General features: G+C 34.7%; 1 protein-coding gene across 3 annotated transcripts; it reads left to right on the top strand.

Moving 5' to 3' along the window:
- Positions 1–1,109: 1,109 nt before the first annotated feature.
- LOC138694321 (zinc finger protein ZFP2-like) lies at positions 1,110–18,145 on the top strand. 3 transcript variants are annotated; one of them, XM_069817928.1, is made up of 7 exons: positions 1,110–1,205; positions 2,299–2,378; positions 4,729–4,809; positions 5,041–5,148; positions 7,723–7,818; positions 9,445–9,521; positions 14,846–18,145. In XM_069817928.1, exons 2-7 carry the CDS (start codon positions 2,310–2,312, stop codon positions 15,981–15,983), a joined length of 1,569 nt encoding a protein of 522 aa, XP_069674029.1. In that variant the 5' UTR covers positions 1,110–1,205; positions 2,299–2,309; the 3' UTR covers positions 15,984–18,145. The 3 variants fall into 3 exon arrangements, with proteins under 3 accessions (XP_069674029.1, XP_069674028.1, XP_069674030.1); XM_069817927.1 differs by having other exon boundaries at positions 4,726–4,809; XM_069817929.1 differs by lacking the exon at positions 7,723–7,818 and having other exon boundaries at positions 4,726–4,809.
- The last annotated feature ends 2,899 nt before the right edge of the window (positions 18,146–21,044 follow it).

Here is a 21,044-nt window from a genome sequence, read left to right as displayed (position 1 = left end):
ACATACGTACCTGTAGGCCTACTTATTTGTCTCAGGTTTGAAGTCCACGAAACAAGTTTAATAAAAAGTTAAAAGACATACACATTCATACGTAAATTTAATGGAGATTCGGAATATGTGAATGACACCTTATATTAAAATTAAAAAAAAATAAAGTTTACTATCACACTCTGTGTGCCTGAATAACTAACTTCTTTCGGAGACTGGTGTCATATTGTATGGTTCATCTTTAACTTTTGTATAAAACTTGTTTGTAAAATTACAATTTAAGACATTATTAGGAATATCCCATACGTATTTACACACTATAGTAATATCGTTTTTATTTAAATACAAAACTATTGGAGGCGCTGGGTGGCATTCACGATGATGTTCTACATAAGTTGGACAGAGTCTTGAAAAGATGGACAAGGAATTTTAAAAGTAATTATAAAGAAATGAGCAAAAAGTTGTATTTTAACAATTTTTTTTTACATTCCAGGATAAATATAACTCAATCCAGGACACAGGACACACCCTTAAAATCCAGAACAATCCTGAGAAATCCAGGATGTCCGGCAACCCTGGTCTGAAGGCTGGTTGGAACCTCAGTGACACCAATTAGGCATCACTCATGAGGCAACTCCTCCGAGTGAGGTTCTGCCTGATATGTACATATATTATCAGGCAGTACATCTCACTTCAACAATGTGTCTCAGAGGAAGAACAATTGTTTGTATACATCTGAAGTCTGACTAGTTTAATAGTAGCTAGTTGGCGATGTATGCAATAGAGGGGGGAAGGGAACTGACCACCCTACTCCATTATCTCCTGGCCTAGTTGCCTTGGTAACACTTGTGAGGTTCAGACCTGTCTTCGAACAGTTGACTCGAAAGCCTTGAGTTAACTACACAACATGAGGCAACTTATGCCAGGAGATAATGGGCTAAGGTGGCCAGTTCCTTTCCCCTTCCATCGCATACATAACTGACTAGCAACATAGTTCATTGTAGTCATTTTGGTTATGAATGGCTATCATTTTTATGAACTGGAATGGGACAAAAGTCAAACTGATGAATGATATTCGTTTCATACTATAATGTTATTTGAATCGGCACGAACTAGTATCAAATTGCAGTGCTTAAGTTGTCATCACGGTATTCTGGATATTACGTATGAAATGATGTGAAACTTCATTATCACAGATGGAATCTTATATTTTTCTCGTACGTATAATTTTTGTACAAATTGTCGATGTAGTTTGTGAAATTTTTAAGCATTTGAATCTTGTATAAATTAAGAGTTTATCATGTTTTTTTAAATTAATCCATTCTGTTGTCGTGACTGAAATGTTATGCAATCTACTACCCCGCTACATTGACAAAATTTCATATTGTTTTGAAACATTTACATGTCAAAGTTGTTTTCAGGATTAAGATCAGTAAAAGTTACTGACGAAATTTCGCTACGATCGTCAATTTTTTAAATTAATTAAAAGCTACGTAAACTGTCAACATTAAATTGGTTGTCTATAGAAATTATTATTTAAGGAAAGAGTTAATTTCAGTTTTAATTGTTTACATTGGAAGATCACAGTATGTTATGACATTATTTTCATGATAATGTGAATGGAAAAATACTTACTTACGTGAGATTTAAGACTTTAAGAATTCAACCTGTTGAAGGATTTTTTTTTTTTTTTTTTTGTTTTTCATGCCATGGGTGGAGAAACAGCCAATTGCAATATTTTGAATCTATGTGGGCCTACTGACTAACCCGTTAATCACGAACAATAAAATTGGATTATTTTCGAAGACTGGACGTAAAGTTGAATATGGAATACACAGGGTGGCCCAAAAGTCGCTTGACATTCCAAAATTATTTTTTTTATCCATTATAATGGCAGGTACTTTATGTCTTCATCCAAGCGTTTCCATCAATGAGCGACTCGTGAAGCAGTAATTTCTTTTCCGCTGTAGGCGTTGCCCATGGGATAAATGTCTACTAATATTATAATATAGAAACAGTAAACAATTCAAATTTCAATAATTTACATTTTTTTACAGCTAAGTATAAAAACCGAGTTTCGAAATATAGTGATTTTCATGTTTTAGCATTAATGGAAAAAATATAGTCAAACTACTTCTAAAATATTAGAACAGAAAATACGTTGGAGATTATGTTGGTCTTTGAAGCTACATTAATTATAGTTCACGATTCAGTGTTTTATTTAATGTTTTAAAGAAAATTAAATGCATTGTAAGCTAATATATAGAAGAAATGAATCTAAGTTGTGGTTGGTTGCTTCATTGCTCATAGTTGGTGCTGTGATGGATGGAAGCAGAACTAAAAGGCATACAGAGAAACGAGCACTGACAGCGGTGAAGTGTGAAGCTGACGTAAGTGTGGAGCCACAAATTTATTTACATACTGTTTGATTGGTTAATTGAAGGAGTGAGAATGAGTCAGTGCAAAGCCACACTTTTAACAAAAATGTTTTTTTTTTGTTTTGTTTTGTTTGGTTTTTTTTTTTTTTTTTTTTTTGCGAGTTCACTTCTTACATAATTATATGAGGAAGCTGCTAGTAAAATATTACACAAAATTACTCAACAAATGACGTATGTATACCACACCTAATAGCACTGAACTGTAAACTTTCAATACACTCTCTTGTAAAATCTTGTTTATGTGGTTTATAAAATATCACTCCTTCAATTATTATTCATTTTATTGAACTGGTCACTTCAGATACTTATTTTAGGTGGTTATTTAGGTGAATATATTGTTTAGAAAGTAAGCTGTAGTGGTACTGTAGTTCATTAGATAACATTTACTTTAATTGGCTATATATTTGAAGGGCTCCTAGAATAACGTCACTTTTTGACCAAAGCGAGCTTTCAGCTGAAACATGTTTCATCACATATCTTCTCTCATGTGCTGCTGTTTTCTGTCAAATTGCGCTTTACTTTATACATTCCATTTTAGTTATCATTAGAGGTGGTAGATTTTAGAAACTTAAAATAAAAAAGTAGCACTTTAAAAATCAAAATAAAAAAAATTAGCACTTTAAAAATCAAAGTTAGCATTTTATAGTACTTTCTATGTTAGAATTTAGCAGTTTTTAGCGTTTTTGGATGGAACATTTTTTTTATGGAAAGTAGAAATTCAATGTCATCAAAGTGTTAACAGGTGTATTTTCTAGATTTTGCAGTTAAAATTCTTGAAATAGTGAATATGTGAAGGAACATACAAAATTACAGTGAAATTGTGAACATTAAGAAACATGCGAATAGATATGTGATTTTATCTCTACCCATCTTTTTACTCAATCACAGTCATCCACTACCACATGGTTTAAAGGAATCGCATAGGCAGCACCAGACAGATTATTTTAAATTTGAAATAGTGGTACAGATACAACAAAGAGGTATCAGTTAGGTCGTATTCCTGTGCTATTTATTTAGAAAGACACTCTTTCAGCTTTTCCAATAATAGGACTGCGTCATTGGACAAAGCATAACAAACACAATAAAGTTGAAATTAGACAGGAAAGATCACAAAAGAGAAATGTAGGGAACGAACAAAAAAGGGAAATTAAGAACAGGGGAGATAATAGCATATAATAAACATAGTAAAAAAACAGATAAGACATTCAAACAAAAGTTTTTCCTTTTTAGGAAACAAATTACAGGTGGTATTTTAAAATGGCAAGAGATCCTCTTACAGCAGTAAGGAAAACATCACAAATGAAGTTCACCTAGAACTTCTTGCAGAAACTGACAAAGAGGCGAGATATTGTGCCCCTCGCTTCAACCATTAGCCCAACTACTTCAATTGAGGTGAGGTGATATTTCTCCAAATAGAATGGAACTGTGGGCTCATAAATTCTGCATTTTTCTGCGTGGACTTCAGTGGCTATTGCTCCTGTGCCTCGAACCTGATGTCGGGTATATAATGTAGGCGGATTTAGAGCCTGGTGAAATGATAAGCATGTCAATTCGCCGACAGGATCCCTCTTGAGAGATGCCATGGACTTCTTCTTATGAAGTGAGACCTTACTTCCTCAAGGCTTTGGCAATCATGGACCTGATTCTGTGATGCCTAGAGTTCCACAGTCTCTCACTGAAAGGACAGGCATCCAAAGTGTGACCAAGAGTTTCAATATCGCTGATGCAATGATGACAGTGGTTTCCGTTTTGGAACCTTCCTGGTATAGCACATAGAGGACAAACATTAGCTGTCATTTTGAGAGCTAGTCTCCATTTACTGCTAGTGAGGCAATCAGGTTGTCAGATCCATTTATTGGCAGGAGTAAATTTCTTATAGAGGATGACATCTAGCTAACATGGAATGGTGAGCACACTAATTGAAAAAAATTTAAGAAACTGTATGTCATGGGACCTTCAAATAGATTCTATTTTTTTTTTTACAAAAACATAAAATTATCTAATAAAATATTAATTTCGTTATTTCTCAGAAACACGTACATTTTACGTTTTATATTCAATTTCGCTTTTTATCGCGGATTAAAAATCTACAGTAATACACTTAACATGCTTCTAAACATAAAACTACTCATTTTGACAGCATAAGGGCATATTTCACATTTAGTTTTACTGCGAAAAATCTGTCATCTCTGATAGTTATCATTAATTTAGAATTGCTTTTTCCTTTCATTTCTCAGAACCATATTTTTATATTTTGCTGCTTTTCCATTGAAATAATAATATTAATTTAAATCACCAGCAGGCTGAAGAATCGAGCAGTTCCGAGTCATTTACTGAAGCTGAAGAGGAATCACCAAGTCCAGAGCTTAAGAGTGAAACACACGTGAGTTCAGGTTGCTACTGTGATTAAGGAGATGAAGAGAAAAGAAAGATTTTAGTGTTATGGGGGGGGGGGGGGGACTAAATTAATCCTGAACCCTCTTCTGTTGCAGAGGATGATGATGGTTTATTTTATTTAACTATAATTTCTTGCATTTTTTGTTAATATATCAATATTTCTAGCTTATTTATTCTCTCCTGTAAAATATAACTGTTCTTTACAAATATTTTTCAGGCTCAACGTGAGAAAGTGTCCTCATTGCGTGACAATCCTGCAGATCCTTCCAATCTTGACGATGATTTCTTGCAACTGATGACTCCTGTGGTGAAGTTGGAGACAGAGGTGAGCTCAGAAATGTGTTATTTTAGCTGATGTTAATGTTCATAATGTATTCGTTAGATTTTTATCTGGAATTAGTAAATTACTTCTTAATTTTTAATATATGTGTCTAGTTATTATTAACTTATTACCAGTACATAACATCCACAGATTCATCGCCATGGTCTAGGGCTGTGGTTTCCAAATTTTTTGAAAGTGCGACCCATTTTTGGACAAGACTTTATGCGACCCCCACTATTGAACTCTTAGGGTACTTAACCTATTCGAAAAATGAAAATCCTTGTAAAATAAACACTTTGATTTTATTCAAAATTAGTGGATACTACCCAAAGAAAGACCAAAATACAGCAGAACCCCGATTATCCATCACCCTATTAACTGATTGGTGGATTACCTGACTTTCTTTCTCTCGCTTTTTTTCATATAGAAATATATGGAGTATGCTCTTGTACATTATATTAACATGTTATTTTTTTCTAGAGAGGGTTATTACAAGACTTTACTCTTACACAATATGTCTACTGTTCGAGTTATCATACTCTATAACTTCTATATAAAATGTCTTCCATGAATATCAAAAGTGCAAATAACTGAGTGGTTTGAGGAATAAGAAACTGTGGCTCATTTCAGAATACGAGATTGGAGTCACAACTGTGTGCAATTTAATAAAAATCAAGGATGACGTATATAAATTATGTAAATCTACAGTATGAGACTTCTACTATTCCTATCTTTTCACAGATAGCCATTACAAGAACTTTCCTTGTCTCCTAAAATCCCGTTAGCAACCAGACATATCAGTGAACTTCTCATCCACTACCTAGCGTGTTCAATACGAGACCATAGAGGAAATTACGAAAGTGTAAGCATTATTCACTAAATTTACGAAAATCTTTTATGGTAAGGATTATCCGATTTTTTCGATTAACCGTTCAGCCCACCCCTCTCATTGTCACGGATAATAGGGGTTCTACTGTAGAAGAATAAAGTGCAACAGTGACGCGAACATCATTTCTAGTAGCCTGCTTTGCTGATATTTTCGAACACTTAAACACTTTGAATGGTAGTTTGCAAGGCCAAAATGTTAATGTAACAGCCAAGGATAAAATCAAAGTATTTATAAAGAAACTTGATTTCTGGTAGACATCACTTGACAGAAAGGAATGTGATGAATTCCAGTGTATTGAACTCGTAGAAAATTTAGCTACGTATGATATGACAGATACTGAATTTGTTTTTGCAAATATGCAAGTAAGTTCGCACAATTCTAAAGAAGACACTACAAACAATATGACAGTCGCAGATGGATACTAAATCCATATTTAGACAGTTGCGTTGCACTGTGTGAAAATGTAAAATATATATATATATATATATATATATATATATATATATATATATAAAACTAGGCTTTTTCGCAAAGTGTACAACACGTTTTGGTACAAAAGAATGCAAGAATACCCTGAGTTTGCAAAAGAAGCTCTTAAATTTTTATAACATTTGCAGTCTCATATTAAGCAAAATAAGCTTCTCGTCTATGATTGCCATGAAAACAAAGACTAGAAATCTCATTGGAATTGAAAGTTACAACACTATATAAGTATCGAATACAAAGTCCAGATTTGAGAGCTACTTTCTAAAAAACAGGCACATTTGTCACATTAATAAAATTATTTTTTGTTTTAGTATATAACTACTGAAACTTTTTTATATTTTTATTAAATGTTGTTTATGTTTCTGAATACACAGTAAATCTGTGTTAGTAAGACGTTTTTTGTTTTAGTTTGTAAAGCATCTAGCGACTCCCCCCCCCCCCCCCCAAGCTCTTTACACGATTCCCAGTTCGGGAGCCACTGGTCTAGAGGTTACCAAGCATGATTATGCTTTGAAGTTACGCGCGCGTGTGTTGGATTTGAATCCCACCTGAACTAATTATCGGATTGAGTTGTTTCCAACATTTTTCCAAACTGTGAAGTGAATGCTAGGTAATCCCATTACAAATTCTCTCACTCATCGTATGAAAATATTAATTACCTGGGATACTACATAACATCGCAGTTGATATATCATAATTAAATAATCAATATAAAAGGAAGTACCATGTTCACTAACATATTTCACATATTCATTTACCATAATTTGGTGTCCTAAACCAAGGTCGATTTATATCAACTAATATACACTCGCATAAGTAAACCTACTGTAATAGGCAGTTGGTTAGTTTTTTTTTTTGCCAGAATTCAGCTTTCTTATAATAATAATAATAATAATAATAATAATAATAATAATAATAATAATAATAATAATAATAATAAATAATAATCCGTGGTGCTATAGCCCGTGAAGGGCCTAGACCGACCAGCCTCACGCTCACATGCCGAAGCAGAGGTGGACGATCATCCAATCAGAATGAAGGTATTGTGTGGTTAGCATGATGATCCCCCCAGTCATTTATAGCTGGCATTCGCAACCGGATTTCGCTACCTATCATAGCTTCCCAAGTGCATGACGATGCTGGGTGGGCACCGGTCCCATACATTGGCCGAAATTTCATGAGAAAATTTCTTCCCCCATGAGGACCCGAACCAGTGCGCATTCCGTAACGCGAGTCCTAAGCAGGATGCCTTAGACCATGACGCAACAGCGCGGGACATTCAGCTTTCTTACAATGCAGTAAGTTGGAAAGAAATGATTTAGCCCTTATTAGTGCATACCTAGATTGAAACTATGAAGACGTTGTTGTTTAGCCAACTGTCCGAAGACAGGTTTGCACCTCATAAGTGACACCAATAAGGTAACTAAGCCAGGAGGTAATGGGGTAGGGTAGTCTTGTCGAGATCAGTGACCACTATGAGAGGGTTGTGGCTCATGTGGCAATCGTAGCAACTGTCTTCTATAAAAAATAATCTACTACGAACTACAACCTTGGGATACTTTCAAATGTATGTTCAACGTTTTTACATTAGATGTTAAATTTATGATAATAAAGTAAAATCCAGAACTCTGTGTACAGTATGTTGGTATTGAAATAGATTAATACAACCGGTTTACTCCGAAACTGTAATATTGAACATGCTTATTGTAAAATATCTAATTAGCTAATTACATAATATATTATTTTTTCCCCTCACGTAATGAATTCATTCTAAACTATGATATTTTTTATATTTTGAAATATGGAAAACAGGTTTATAAACACTCGATTTTTAAAATCACTGAAATTACATATGGCACACTTCAAATATTGCACAAGAAAATATCTACCTCGGTTGTAAGTATTGTACAGTACAACATATAATTGTACTTGAAAAAAAAACTTTCGGTTTTCACAAATTATCAAGATTGTAATTTTTCTTTCCACTAGAAAAAGGTATTATAATATTACAATAATGATACACTTTCAAAAAAGTAAACTCAATCAATAGTAAAATAAAAACAAAAAAGAAAACTTTATGCTTTCTGAAACAGATTACAGTCAATGCTTTTAGTATGCTTACTATGACAAGAGACAAGCAATCGAACTCTCAGCAGATCTGTCAATCATGTGGCCACTGTAGAAGTGTCGAACCATAGCTATGGCAAATGCCATCTATGGCTCACTTTGACATGCCTGGGATAGGATGACCAGTTACTTCCTCCCTTATTAAGACATGACACTTTGAAAACATATTATCTTATGAACTCAGCCGAGGCTTTCTCATGCATGCGCAAATGTGTTTTTCTGAAACAAAATTCCAGCTGGCATATTTTCTTTTGGGACCACTCACTGTACAATATGCTCTCACTGGAACATTTTAAGTGTGTAAATATTTAGTATAGTAAAATGTAGTATAATAGTAGGAGTAGTAATAATAATAATAATAATAATAATAATAATAATAATAATAATAATAATAATATTAATGTTTATGGCCTTCCCCCATTAGCTAGGTTGCAGAGCTTCACTCATAAACAAGTATCTAATAATTTTATTATTATGTTCTTAATAAAATTTGTTAAAACTTACGTAATTTTGTATAGTACGAAAACTTGTTCAATTTGAAAAATGTTGTTGTCTAGTGCCTTGCATTTGGCAATGAAGCCATTAGCAGTCAATTTGAAAAATAAATTCACTCTCTTGTAATTCTGCTTTGAACAAGTTTTGCTGTACAAGTATTTTAATACTTATTATTAACAGTATTTTATAATATAAAAATAATGACTTTTGTTCACTTTCTTTGATGTAGATATTTTTTCTCTAAATAATAATTATTTTATTATGATCTTTATATTAAAAAACCCATATTTTTCTTTTACAAGGATGCCTGTGTTTTAACTACTGTTAAGGAAGGATCGACAGAAGCAAAAGCAAAGAAGGGACAAATAGCAATCAAGCGGTGAGTTAACACTCATTATAAGAAGTCAGGGATATACATAGTCCTGAAGTATTCGAAATTAGAAAGGGAAATAACAGTCAGAGTATTGAAAATGTAATGGCAGTAACTTTACTACACATTTGAAAACTTTAATAAAACAGTGTTCATATTTTCTTTTTCTAAATATTTCAAGGGATGGTTTAAACGTTCTAAGCTTTACATACTAGACAATAACATCAATCCTTTTTGTCTGTATTTATTTTGTTTGATATCTCTGTAATAACATTGAAGCTTTCTTATCAATATTTTTGACTTCATTTTACTGATTCTTTGAATAAATATATGTTTGCAAGATTTCTTTTTCATCAAGACAATACTTCAAACCACTGGTTTGTGTTGTTATAATACAAATTCATTAATATGATTTCTAATTAGTTAAGTGCCCGCTCGCACCTTCCGACTTCCATCTTTTTCCCTGGTTGAAAGATCAGAAGTGTGAAGTTAACTTTGAGACAGGCTGTGAAATGTGCAATGCAGGATTTTTTTAGAACAAAATCAGTTTGGTTTTTAAATCTGTGCTTCATTGTTATAAACAAAAATACTGTAGTATTAATTCAAGCATTCTTTCATAACTAGACTAAAAGTGTCCCAGCCATTCCGAGCATGGTCATTATGTTGTTATAGATTCACAATAGGAGATAATCGCTGTGCGAAATATTTGGATTTTTGCACTGTGTCATAGAACATCCAATACCTGATCCAACTGGTGTCAGTGATTTAGAATTAAATCATAGATGACCATTAAAATTTTAAATCGAAAGTGCTTATCAAATATTTGGAATGATTGCAGGGTAGAGTTTTCATATTTTATTTTAGCTCTTATGAACCAATTGTTTTATTTTTAAATTCGGAAGAGTAAGGAGTATAAAAGTGTTTAATTTTACCCTAATTTATTGTATCTCATTGCACATTTACAGCTTAAGTTTCACTTTTATCGCATGTCTGCTATTATTATAACTACTATAGGTTCTTAATATAGACAGCTGCTATAGCATGAGATCTGGCTCCTGGATGACAGGTTGAGCATTAGCCGGTAAAATGCTGCCCACAACCGCAGAAACAGAAATGGATTATGAAACTTCCCTTGCAGTAGATGTTGAAAGTGTCATCCTTCCACTCTTATGCAAGCTTGATATAGCGAGAATATGTTGTTCACTTACTCGTCTAATTTCATCATCTGAATTTCTTATTATTTCATGTTCATTATTGCCCTGGAGTTTCTCTATTGTTGCGGATTTATGCGAAATACTTTGTCTTTCCTCCATTAAAACTGTTCATGTTTTCCATCGTAAAAGTTACTTAAAAAAAGAGTTGTGCTCGAAGAGGGTTTATTGAAACTTATCCCAATGCAGTGCCCCTCTTCAAGAAGTGTTATAGTTGATGACAGAACCTGACAGCCTTCTCTCATACCACTCCGTTAAGCTGCATCTACACGATTCAATTTTCCATTCATGTACGCATGTAATGTGGGAAGAATACTGAAAGAATTAAATTTAAAACGCGCATTCAGGAAGGGAAGTGGGGGAAAAAACCAGAGGTGGTATGCTACCCCAAGATTTTCCCCTGGCATACCTCGATTTAAAAAGGCGTAGGCCTACCCCCCCCCCCCTCCCTTTACAACATACACGTACTTGATATATACAATAAATAGTTTCATTTAGTCAGTAACGCGAGTCCTGGAAGCTTATGCAACACATTAAATTTCTTAATCAAATAATTTCAAGTTACTTCAGTTATTTACTAAATTATTTTGCAATGTCCATTGAGACTTATTTAAAATAATGTTAAAGCTTCAAAGTGCGAATATTTTTACTGTATGTAACCCTATTTAAATAATAGATAAGTAACCATATTTTAAAAGAATAAGATCTGATGACATAATTACTAAGTTGGCAACAATGGTCACCACAAAATACAGGTCATAGCCTTCTATACTTGAAATGCTACCATTGTTAAGCGTTCTGGGGGTTGACTTATCAAATAAATGTTTCTAAATATGCGTTGAATACAGTTCCAGAAGGCTGTGGTTTAGATCTACGAAGCAAACAGCACTTTTTGCTGTGAAAGAATGTATAAACAATTTTTTACAGATCGCATTTTCTTCAGTGACAGTATGTCATTTTTCACTAACAGTATGTTTTCTGGCCATAGAAACCAGCACATACCATCTCACTTTTCTCACTGCGCACATTCAATTAAGGTGCATGAAGATTTTGTGTCTACATGGTGCGCCATTTTGAACGTAATCTTCACTACATATTGTGACAGCGACGTGAGATTCGAACTCACGACCAGCGTCCCGCAAGAAAGCAGATCGCGCGGGGACGGCGCGCGGCGGAGTAGTGGGGAAAGGGGCCTACACGCGAGGGGAGGCTGCGCACGCAGCTTCTACTTAACGCAGTGAATGGGAAACGGACCTTCCCGACTCTTCGAGAAGTCCGTCGAAGTGGAGATATCGAGATAATTCTCTACACACCTGTAGAAATTTCTCGCAACTATGATTTTGCTATAAAAGAAGAAGCGCCAGCAAACTAGAGCAGAGTTTTCAGTTATTCAGTCAGTGAGTAAGCCAGAGCAAGCAAGCCAGACTTGTGTGCCGGAGTTCGACTCGAGTGTGCGTCCGCATCTGCGTCAGCATCCGAAGGCCTGAGTTCGAGTGCAGTGGACCGCAGTTGGAGGGACCTGAGTTCGAGTGCAGTGGACCGCAGTTGGAGGGACCCGAGTTCGAGTACAGTGAACTGTCTCTGAAGGTCTGTGGTTCGAGATACTGTGAACTCGAGTGACTGAGATAGAAGAACTGTGAACTGAGAACTGGTAGTTCTGATTTGTAAATAGTACTGTGTAAATATTAGTTAAGATTAACAGTTCATTGTTGTGCGTAATAGTCCAAGTAACTTGTCATTGTCGTCGGTGGAGTGCTATAACGAATACTGTGTTGAGTGAAGATCCAATTGTTGACGAGAGCGTTTAAGGTGGATTGTAGAAAGGAATTATTGTGGCGAATAAATTACATTGTTGTTACTAATAAAATTCACAATATATATATATATATATATATATATATATATATATATATATATATCTTGCATGCATTGTTTGAATGTGTGAAGTTGAAAGAAAAGTTGAATCATGTAGATGCACCTTTACACCTCATCACTAACTTCACTTGTGACTTTACTTCGACGTACAGTGTATGAGTGCTATAAGAAGAGGGTATCGCCCACAGTGGAAATGTTTACAAAAATAATGCAGGGGTTATGACCTCATTGTAGGAATTCCAGGCTAATATTGAGCATGAAATAATAATTTCAGTTGATGGGCTGAAATGAGTGACAATATGTTCTCGCAATATCAAACTTGTATACGAACAGAAGGATGACACTTTCAACATCTACTGGTCCACCACTGTGGAGTAGTGGTTAGCATGTTTGACCATGAAACATGTGGGCCTGGGTTCAAATCTGGTTGGGTTGAGGTTTTTCCAGGGGTTTCCCTGAATTCATTAGGATGAAATGCTGGGTAACTTTCGGCGCTGGATCCTGTACTCATTTTGTTGACATTATCATCGTCATTTCACTGAGACACTAGATTACGTCGATAAAGCGTCGTAAAATAAATTAAAAAGAAACATCTACTGTAAGTTAGGTTCTATATTCCATTGTGCTGTCGTCATTATAGACAGCATTTTACCGGCTGATGGTCGACCTGTTGCCTGGGAGCTAGATCCTATGCTTCAGCAGCCATATACAGGGTGTTTCAGAATTCAATGAAGAAAGTTGAAGATCCTAGGTGAGTATTTGAGATAGGGAACTGGTATGCAGCTTGAAACTTGCATGTAATGGCGTGAAATATTTTTTGGACTAATATGCTACTGATTGAAGCTGCACTTGGTATAGTGATACGTTTGGATATGTGTCAGATACAATATTGGTATGTCTCTATGGCAGAATTGATAAACACTAGTTGGTTTCTGTCAGAGAATGAGACCAGATGTTGAAACTTCATCTGGTACTTTTTTTGATAATAAATACTGTACTACAATACGTATTTCGGTGGTTCAGAAAAGAAAGAATTCAGAGTTCTTATCAATAAAGTAAGTGATATTGAGTTTAAGGAAAACTACCACAGTGGGACTTGAATGTACTAACTTCTAGGATGAAGTCTCACATGTTCTTCGTTACACCTGCATTAGCGTACTGTCTTCATTATTTGCCAGAAATTTTACAGATTCTTTTGGCTTGAGGTCTCACATGTTATCCGCTACATCTATAATGGCATATTATCTGATTATTTGCCGGTAATTTTACAGATTCTGTAAAAGCTAAATTTTGAAAACATGACTGATCCCTAATAAGGTCTGAAACTATTCCATACCACTCCATACTCCTATTTCATTTTAATACTGGATTATGACTATCGAATATAAAAAAAACTTAAACAATAGAGTGATAACTCAGATATTTTTCGTCACAAACCTTGGGTTCCCTATCTCAAATTGCTTGTCTGCAACTCCATTGTAACCAGGTGAATTTCTTCGGTTGAATTCTGAAACACACTGTATAGTTTTTAAATTTTGAAAACCTGGTTGATCCGTAATAAGGTCTGAAACTATCCTATACCACTCCATACTGCTACAGTAGAGCATCGATTATCCGAAACAATTGGGGACAGGGGGTTGTTTGGATAACCGATCAATTACGAAAACAAATTGTACCAGTGTCATAGGAGCAATATGAAACAGAGACACATTGATGATAAACAAAACTGTAGGCCATACAGCACATATTTTGTATCACACGTCTTACAAACAACACAGAAAACTGACTAGTCTATTTTGAAAATTTCAAACTGGCCATTAAAGGAGGCCTACAGTTTAGGAAAATAGGTCCAAACTTTTTTTTTTTTTGCTTCAGAGCTGAGACTTTTTTTTTTTTTTTGCCACTAAATCTCGCAAACACGCTAGTGAAACTTCTGCATGGCGTACACGCAAATTCAAATTTTCCGACTGGAATGCTTTCGGTTAACCGATGTTTTGGTTGATAGGTATTCGGATAATCGATGCTCTACTGTATTTCATTTTAATATTGGATTATGAGTATCAAATGTAAAAGAACTTAAATAATAGAGTGTTAACTCAGATATTTTTCGTCAGAGACCTTAGGCTCCCTGTCTCAAATTGCTTGTCTATAACTTCACTGTAACCAGATGAATTTCTTCGGTTGAATTCTGAAACACACTGTATATTAAGGACTCTATATAACATGAGTTATTATAATCTGTTGCAGTTGCAAGAGCCCTAACACAACCAGGAATGGAATCTCAGAGAAACAGACTGATTTCAAATGCAACGCTTGTGGAAAATATTTTGAATCCAAAGTTTACTTAACGAACCATGAGTGTGTTCCGTCTGTCAACAAACCTTACAGCTGCAAAATTTGTGGTCAAGGATTTACAGAGCAAGAATTCTTGTATTCACATGTACGAGTTCATTACCGCGAAGAACCCTTCAGATGTGGAGTTTGTGGTAAAGTATATCCTAAAAGAGTAGTTCTTGCCTCGCATGTGAAGACCCACACCGACAAGAAGGCATTCAAATGCAAGACTTGTGGAAAGGAATATTCTCGAATTTCCCGTCTTAATAAACACGTGAAAATGCACACAGGTGAAAAACCATTTAACTGTAGGATTTGTGGAAAAGGTTTTCTAAGTTACGCCGAAGTTGTTAAACATAAACCAATTCATGCTGAAGAAAGTCTCTATCAATGTACAACTTGTGGGAAAGATTTTTCGAAAAAGAGTCACCTAGTTACGCATCTTAGAATTCATACCGGGGAAAGACCTTACAACTGTGATATTTGTGGAATGAGTTTCGGAAGTAATGGTCACTTAACTGCGCATATGAGAATTCATACCGGTGAAAAACCCTATAGTTGTAAGATTTGTGGAAAGAAATTCGCTCGTAGTGGTCACGTTGTTCAACACATGAGGACACACACTGGTGAGAAACCGTTTCAGTGCAAAATCTGCGGCAAATGTTTTTCTTCCAAAGGTTACTTGGGTCCTCATATGAAGATGCATACGGGTGAAAAACATTTTAAATGTGAGATATGCGGTAAAGAATTTATAACGAACGAGCACCTTGTAACGCATATTCGTGTCCATACAGGGGAAAAACCTTATAAGTGTGTGATTTGTGGGAGAGGATTTTCAAGAAGTACTCATCTAACAGCTCATATTCGTACTCATACCGGAGAAAAACCTTATAGATGTGATACATGTGGACGATGTTTTTCAGGCCGTGGTGCTCTTTCAAGTCACGTTAGTATGCATACAGGGAACAAACCATTTATATGTGAAATTTGTGGGAAAGGTTTTCCTTTGAGAAGAAGTCTTAAAAGACACAATCGTATTCATATGTACTAAAAGTTACGATGATAAAATGTACTGTGAACAAGATAAAATAACACATGTGAGGAAAAGTTTTTGATAAGGACTAGCGGTGCATAGTTTCCAGAGTGCAGTTGCTTGCATTCGTGTTCAAATATACAGGGTGTAAAAAAAAAGCATTCACTATTTTGAGTAGTAGTAGTATTGATCAAAACAAGTTAAAAAGTTTAAAAAACATGATCCCTAAGTTCAATATTTTCGTAGATATGAGTACTTGTTCATCAACATTGTAGGATATGCTCAATGTGATTTCCACTCCGCCCCCCTTCCCAAAAAAAAAAAAGAAGAAGAAACCAGTATTCTATCAGGTGCTAGTATTCAAAATAATACAAAAAGTCTTATAGACGTGGGCCCTAAAAGTAATATCTTCCGTGATATGAATATTTGTTCATGAACATAATAGGAGATGCTCAATTTGATTTTTGTTAATTATAACATCTTTCTGCCCTGCGTCTTAGGGAATCTCACGTTGTTACCCTTTTGTGTAATGCATTTCCAATATGATAATGTAAACCCAATAAGAAACAGTCAAAGAATTCGCATTAGAAGATATGCTGCTCTTACAATACTAATTTCAAGGCCCTTGTTTCGTACAACATTTAATTTTAGGATCCATGTTTATTAGACTTTTTTTTCTTGTTTTGATGACTACTACCATATATCAGAATGTTGAATGTTCTTTTTTTATGGAAATCTCATTGAACACCTCTTATGTGTTGATGTACAAGTAGGCCTACTCATATCTCGGAAGGTATTCATTTTTGAGCCCATATTTATTATTTTTCTTTTTTTGTTTTGATAAATACTACCATCTCTCAAATATTGAAGGCTTTTTTTAACACTATAAAGAATTACGAAAAGAATAATTGGTAAAGATTCAGTATGTATGCGCCACTAGAAAACATTCCTAAAATACTTGAAAATCGCTAGGATTTATATTACGAAGTAGTTGAAATTGGATGTGATCACTAGAAGAGCTATATTCCCACCCATCCAGCCCGCCTCAAATACATACGTTGTATACGAAATTCGTCGTGCGTGAATGAAGAAGACCGCCATATTTCCTTAATGCGATGTAATATGAGGAAGAGAATGACGGGAATTTCAATGTTACCTACTGTGGAGAATGGCGTGCGCGGGATATTATATGAACCTAACCTTCCACATAATATTACACACCTAATCTAGACTACCTAATCTTTCTCACATAATACTGCACACCTAATCTAACCTCTCACGTAATACTGCACACCCAATCTAATCTCTCAAATAATACTATATAACTTATGTAATCTATTGTGTTTGAATGTTGCCGTCCCTCTTACACTAAGTCAGGAGCCATCTAGTGGATGAAATCGACCTCGGTAGTGTAGTTTGTATAGCGCTGGCCTTCTATGCTCGAGATTGCGGGTTCGATCCCGGCCCAGGTCGATGGCATGTAAGTGTGTTTAAATGCGACAGGCTCATGTCAGTAGATTTACTGGCATGTAAAAGAACTTCTGCGGAACAAAATTCCAGGACACCAGCGACACTGATATAACCTTCGCAGTTGCAATTTTTTTTTCTCGTGTATGAAGCAGAAAGCATGCCAAGAATGGCGACTCACTCGAACCACTAGGCCTACTCATTATTTGTACATTTTGCTCCTGAAGTCCGCTTTGTGCTGTAGTCAGTACTTTAATGTACCGTAGCAAACATCCCATACATAGTGCAATAAGAAATTAAATGTGTGTGTCAGTGATAAAATTGTGAAAAATTCGTTTACAGTGGCGCGAACATATTGAACCTTCAATGCAATTTTTGATAGAAAAGAAGATATTTAAATGAAACTTGCACTGTTCGTTCTTCTTTTCCACAAAGTCTTTAAAGCTGCCCAACATTTGAATTGATACAGCGAGAAATAATGTCATGTACCATCAAGTATGATTAAGCAGAATGGGTCTTGAAGCAATTTCACCCAACATGTTTGGCTAAATATTTCGTTATCTGTGCTCTTAACCTTTTATGTACTTTTCATAATTAATAACATTCCATTTGTTGAGATTTGGTGATATTAGGATCTAAAAGTGTAAGCTCAGAGTTAGCACTACAGACCAGATAATATGTCACTCTTACACAAAATATATTATCTAATTATATTTTCAGTGGTAATATTTTGTGAAAACCCTTAATGCCGATCTAAGATTTTTAAAGAAATTAGTATCTCTGGTTCCTGTTTCCTTATATTTCCTTGTTTGGATTCCCAGTTTGAGTTGGTCCTAAAATGTTCTATTTACGCGTCATTTTTCTGTAAAATCGTCTGTTTTGTTGTCGGTAATGCTGTGATGCCTTTGTCGCCAGTTTCTAAAACTATTTCCACCAGTGGTGACTCGTGATATTTTTTTGTATGTAGAATATGACATTGACGACTGATAACCAAGACAGAAACTAATATTAATAATAATATAATATTAGTAATAATATAATAATAGAGCATGCAAAATCAATACAAGTAGGCCTATGTTAGTCTTTGACTCATTCTGGAGCTGGCAATTTATTAGGAGTGAAGTTCGATTCTCCTCTCCTTTTAGTTGCGATGATTTCTCCTAAGCGATTGTACTGCCCGATATTTACCGATGTTCTGTCGTACGTTTGTGCAATTAATTTCTTGCTACAGTTAAATTATTCTAAATGATAAAATACAACTTCAGATAATCTTTCGGCTGTCCTGTCATCTGAAAGTCCTGTTAATTCTTGTATTTATTATAGCTGATTTTATTTATTTTATGTAACTTTGTTTTTTATTCATTTTATTTTTCATATTATATCATTTTAAATTATTTATTATTCCATTTATTCTATTCTTTTAAAACGACCAATGAATTGCATTTAAGGAGGCTATAAGGGTACTTGAAAATTCTTATTGTAGTCTCTGACAGGGTCTCCATCACCCAGAAAGAAGAGTCGTAGTATTAGGATACGCGGTCATATCCTCAAACGCTATTATTCTCAAGCCATACCACGCCCTCCACACCCTCCCCTGTCTACTTACTTAACTGTTAGAAATATCGTTTGCTGTAAGATATTTGGATGGGTCCTCGAAAATTATTTCTAAGCTGTGCAATGGTGACAACTCACGACAGAAAGTGGAAGCTTAAAGGAAATTAATATGTCGGGAAGCACTGAAAATCAAAATCTGTATTTAAAATGTTTTCGCAGGAGTTAACATATATTTTCTATCCTTAGAGGCACGAAATTAAACTGTAGGATCATCCTCATATTGAGGAATCACCACTGATTTCCACTATTTAATTGCCATTAATATTCTTATGTATAAGTCAAATCATTGACTACATGCTTTAGAAATCTATGCGAGTACTTTCTTTTTATATTAGTGTTTGTATTAATTGGCTAAGTTAGTGGTTTCGTGTTTCAGATCTAGATTGTATTCTCATCAGATCCCAGTTTTGCCAAATCTAGTGAAATATCAGCAGATGACAATTATTACCCCTCCTCCTCCCCCGGGGGATGCTGGTGAAAACTTTTCTATAATGGGTTAAATATGGAGAATTTTTAAATTCCACCTGAAAAAAATGATTTCTTTTTTTGCTTACGTAAGGTTTGAAATAATTTTACGAAAACGCTCATACAAAGAGGAGGATTTCATTTTTTGTACAATGAACAAGACAAAAGTAATTCTCGTAAATAAATTTACGGAAATTTTCCCTTATCATATTATACACTTTTTCAACTACTGTGTATGTCAGACTCGGGCAAACTGTAAATCATGATTACATCCAGTAGGGGGGAGGGTTCTGACGTCACGTTCCTCCCACCAACTTGCACCCCCTTTGTAAGCGACCCTTAGTCGATGTGACAGATTCTTTTTGCGATGTTGAATACTCATAAACACCCATTCCAAGTACATTGGGAAGAAAACTTCTTCTGTTGTGCTCATGGAGAAAACATGATATGCTTACTATGCAACAAAATCGTTATAGGAACACACAGAAGCAATATACACAGATATTATATACATGTCTTAAGAATCACAGCTTAATTATAGGTAAATAATCGTAGTTTGAAGTTTAATACTTTCACAATAAGCTAAAATAATAATATTAGCCAAATCATTTTTCTGTTTTCCCAAATTTTTAAACAAAATTTCGCTCTATCTTTTCTATTTCTCTCTATTTCAATTTATAGGCCTGGAACATACGGAGCAGCTTGAAAAATTAAAAACTTAAATATTAAGTAACCAGAATTTAGAGGAGACGAATGCCTTGACTTAAAAACAAAAGGAAATTTTTTCCAGTTACATAGTTGCATGGGAAGTCATAAAATCATTGAACACTTTTAGTGACGGGCAATTTGTTAAAACATGTTTAATAAGTGTGGCGAGTGTTGTATCTCCTGAACAAAAGGAACAATATGAAAATATCTGGTGGATGAGCAATTAAAATCTAGTATTTCCCAATTCATAGTGTTTTCACTAGCTTTAGATGAAAGTTCGGACATTGCTCCATCAGCATGGATCTTAAGGTAATTATCATTTATTTTTATATCAACTTCTTGTAATGAAATGTGTAGAATTAATTTAATTGTAAAACATTGATGAGAGCTTGCTTAACACACGGCAGAGATAATGTGTGTTCATACCTTATGTTATGTTTCTGTTACAGTTTGCCACTGCATGTGAAAGGGGTTAAGTACATTCCCCTACCACACAAACTCTCCTCTGTGTGGCGGGTAGTATCTCAAGATCTGCACACCACTGGTATATGTTGAGTAAAATAAGCATACATTTATATATTTATATCTATATAGATATAGTTTAAGTGTTCGATATTAGTACACCAAAATGTCGATTTCCAAATGTCAGTTACACGAAATGTCAGATATCCGAACCCTCATTTTCTCTATTTATATTTTTAGTCCATTATTTTTTTAAATACTTAGTACAGTATCTATTTATATTTCTATCACTTTATAAGAGATTGAGAATGATCCCAGTTGACAGGAATAACAGTTTTGCGATTTTAACCATTTGTAAGACTT

This window comes from Periplaneta americana, chromosome 2, assembly GCF_040183065.1.
Source record: "Periplaneta americana isolate PAMFEO1 chromosome 2, P.americana_PAMFEO1_priV1, whole genome shotgun sequence".
In the NCBI taxonomy this organism is placed as follows: Eukaryota; Metazoa; Arthropoda; class Insecta; order Blattodea; family Blattidae; genus Periplaneta; species Periplaneta americana.
The sequence above is the reverse complement of the archived record's forward strand: the minus strand, read 5'-3'. Positions and strand labels throughout refer to the sequence as shown.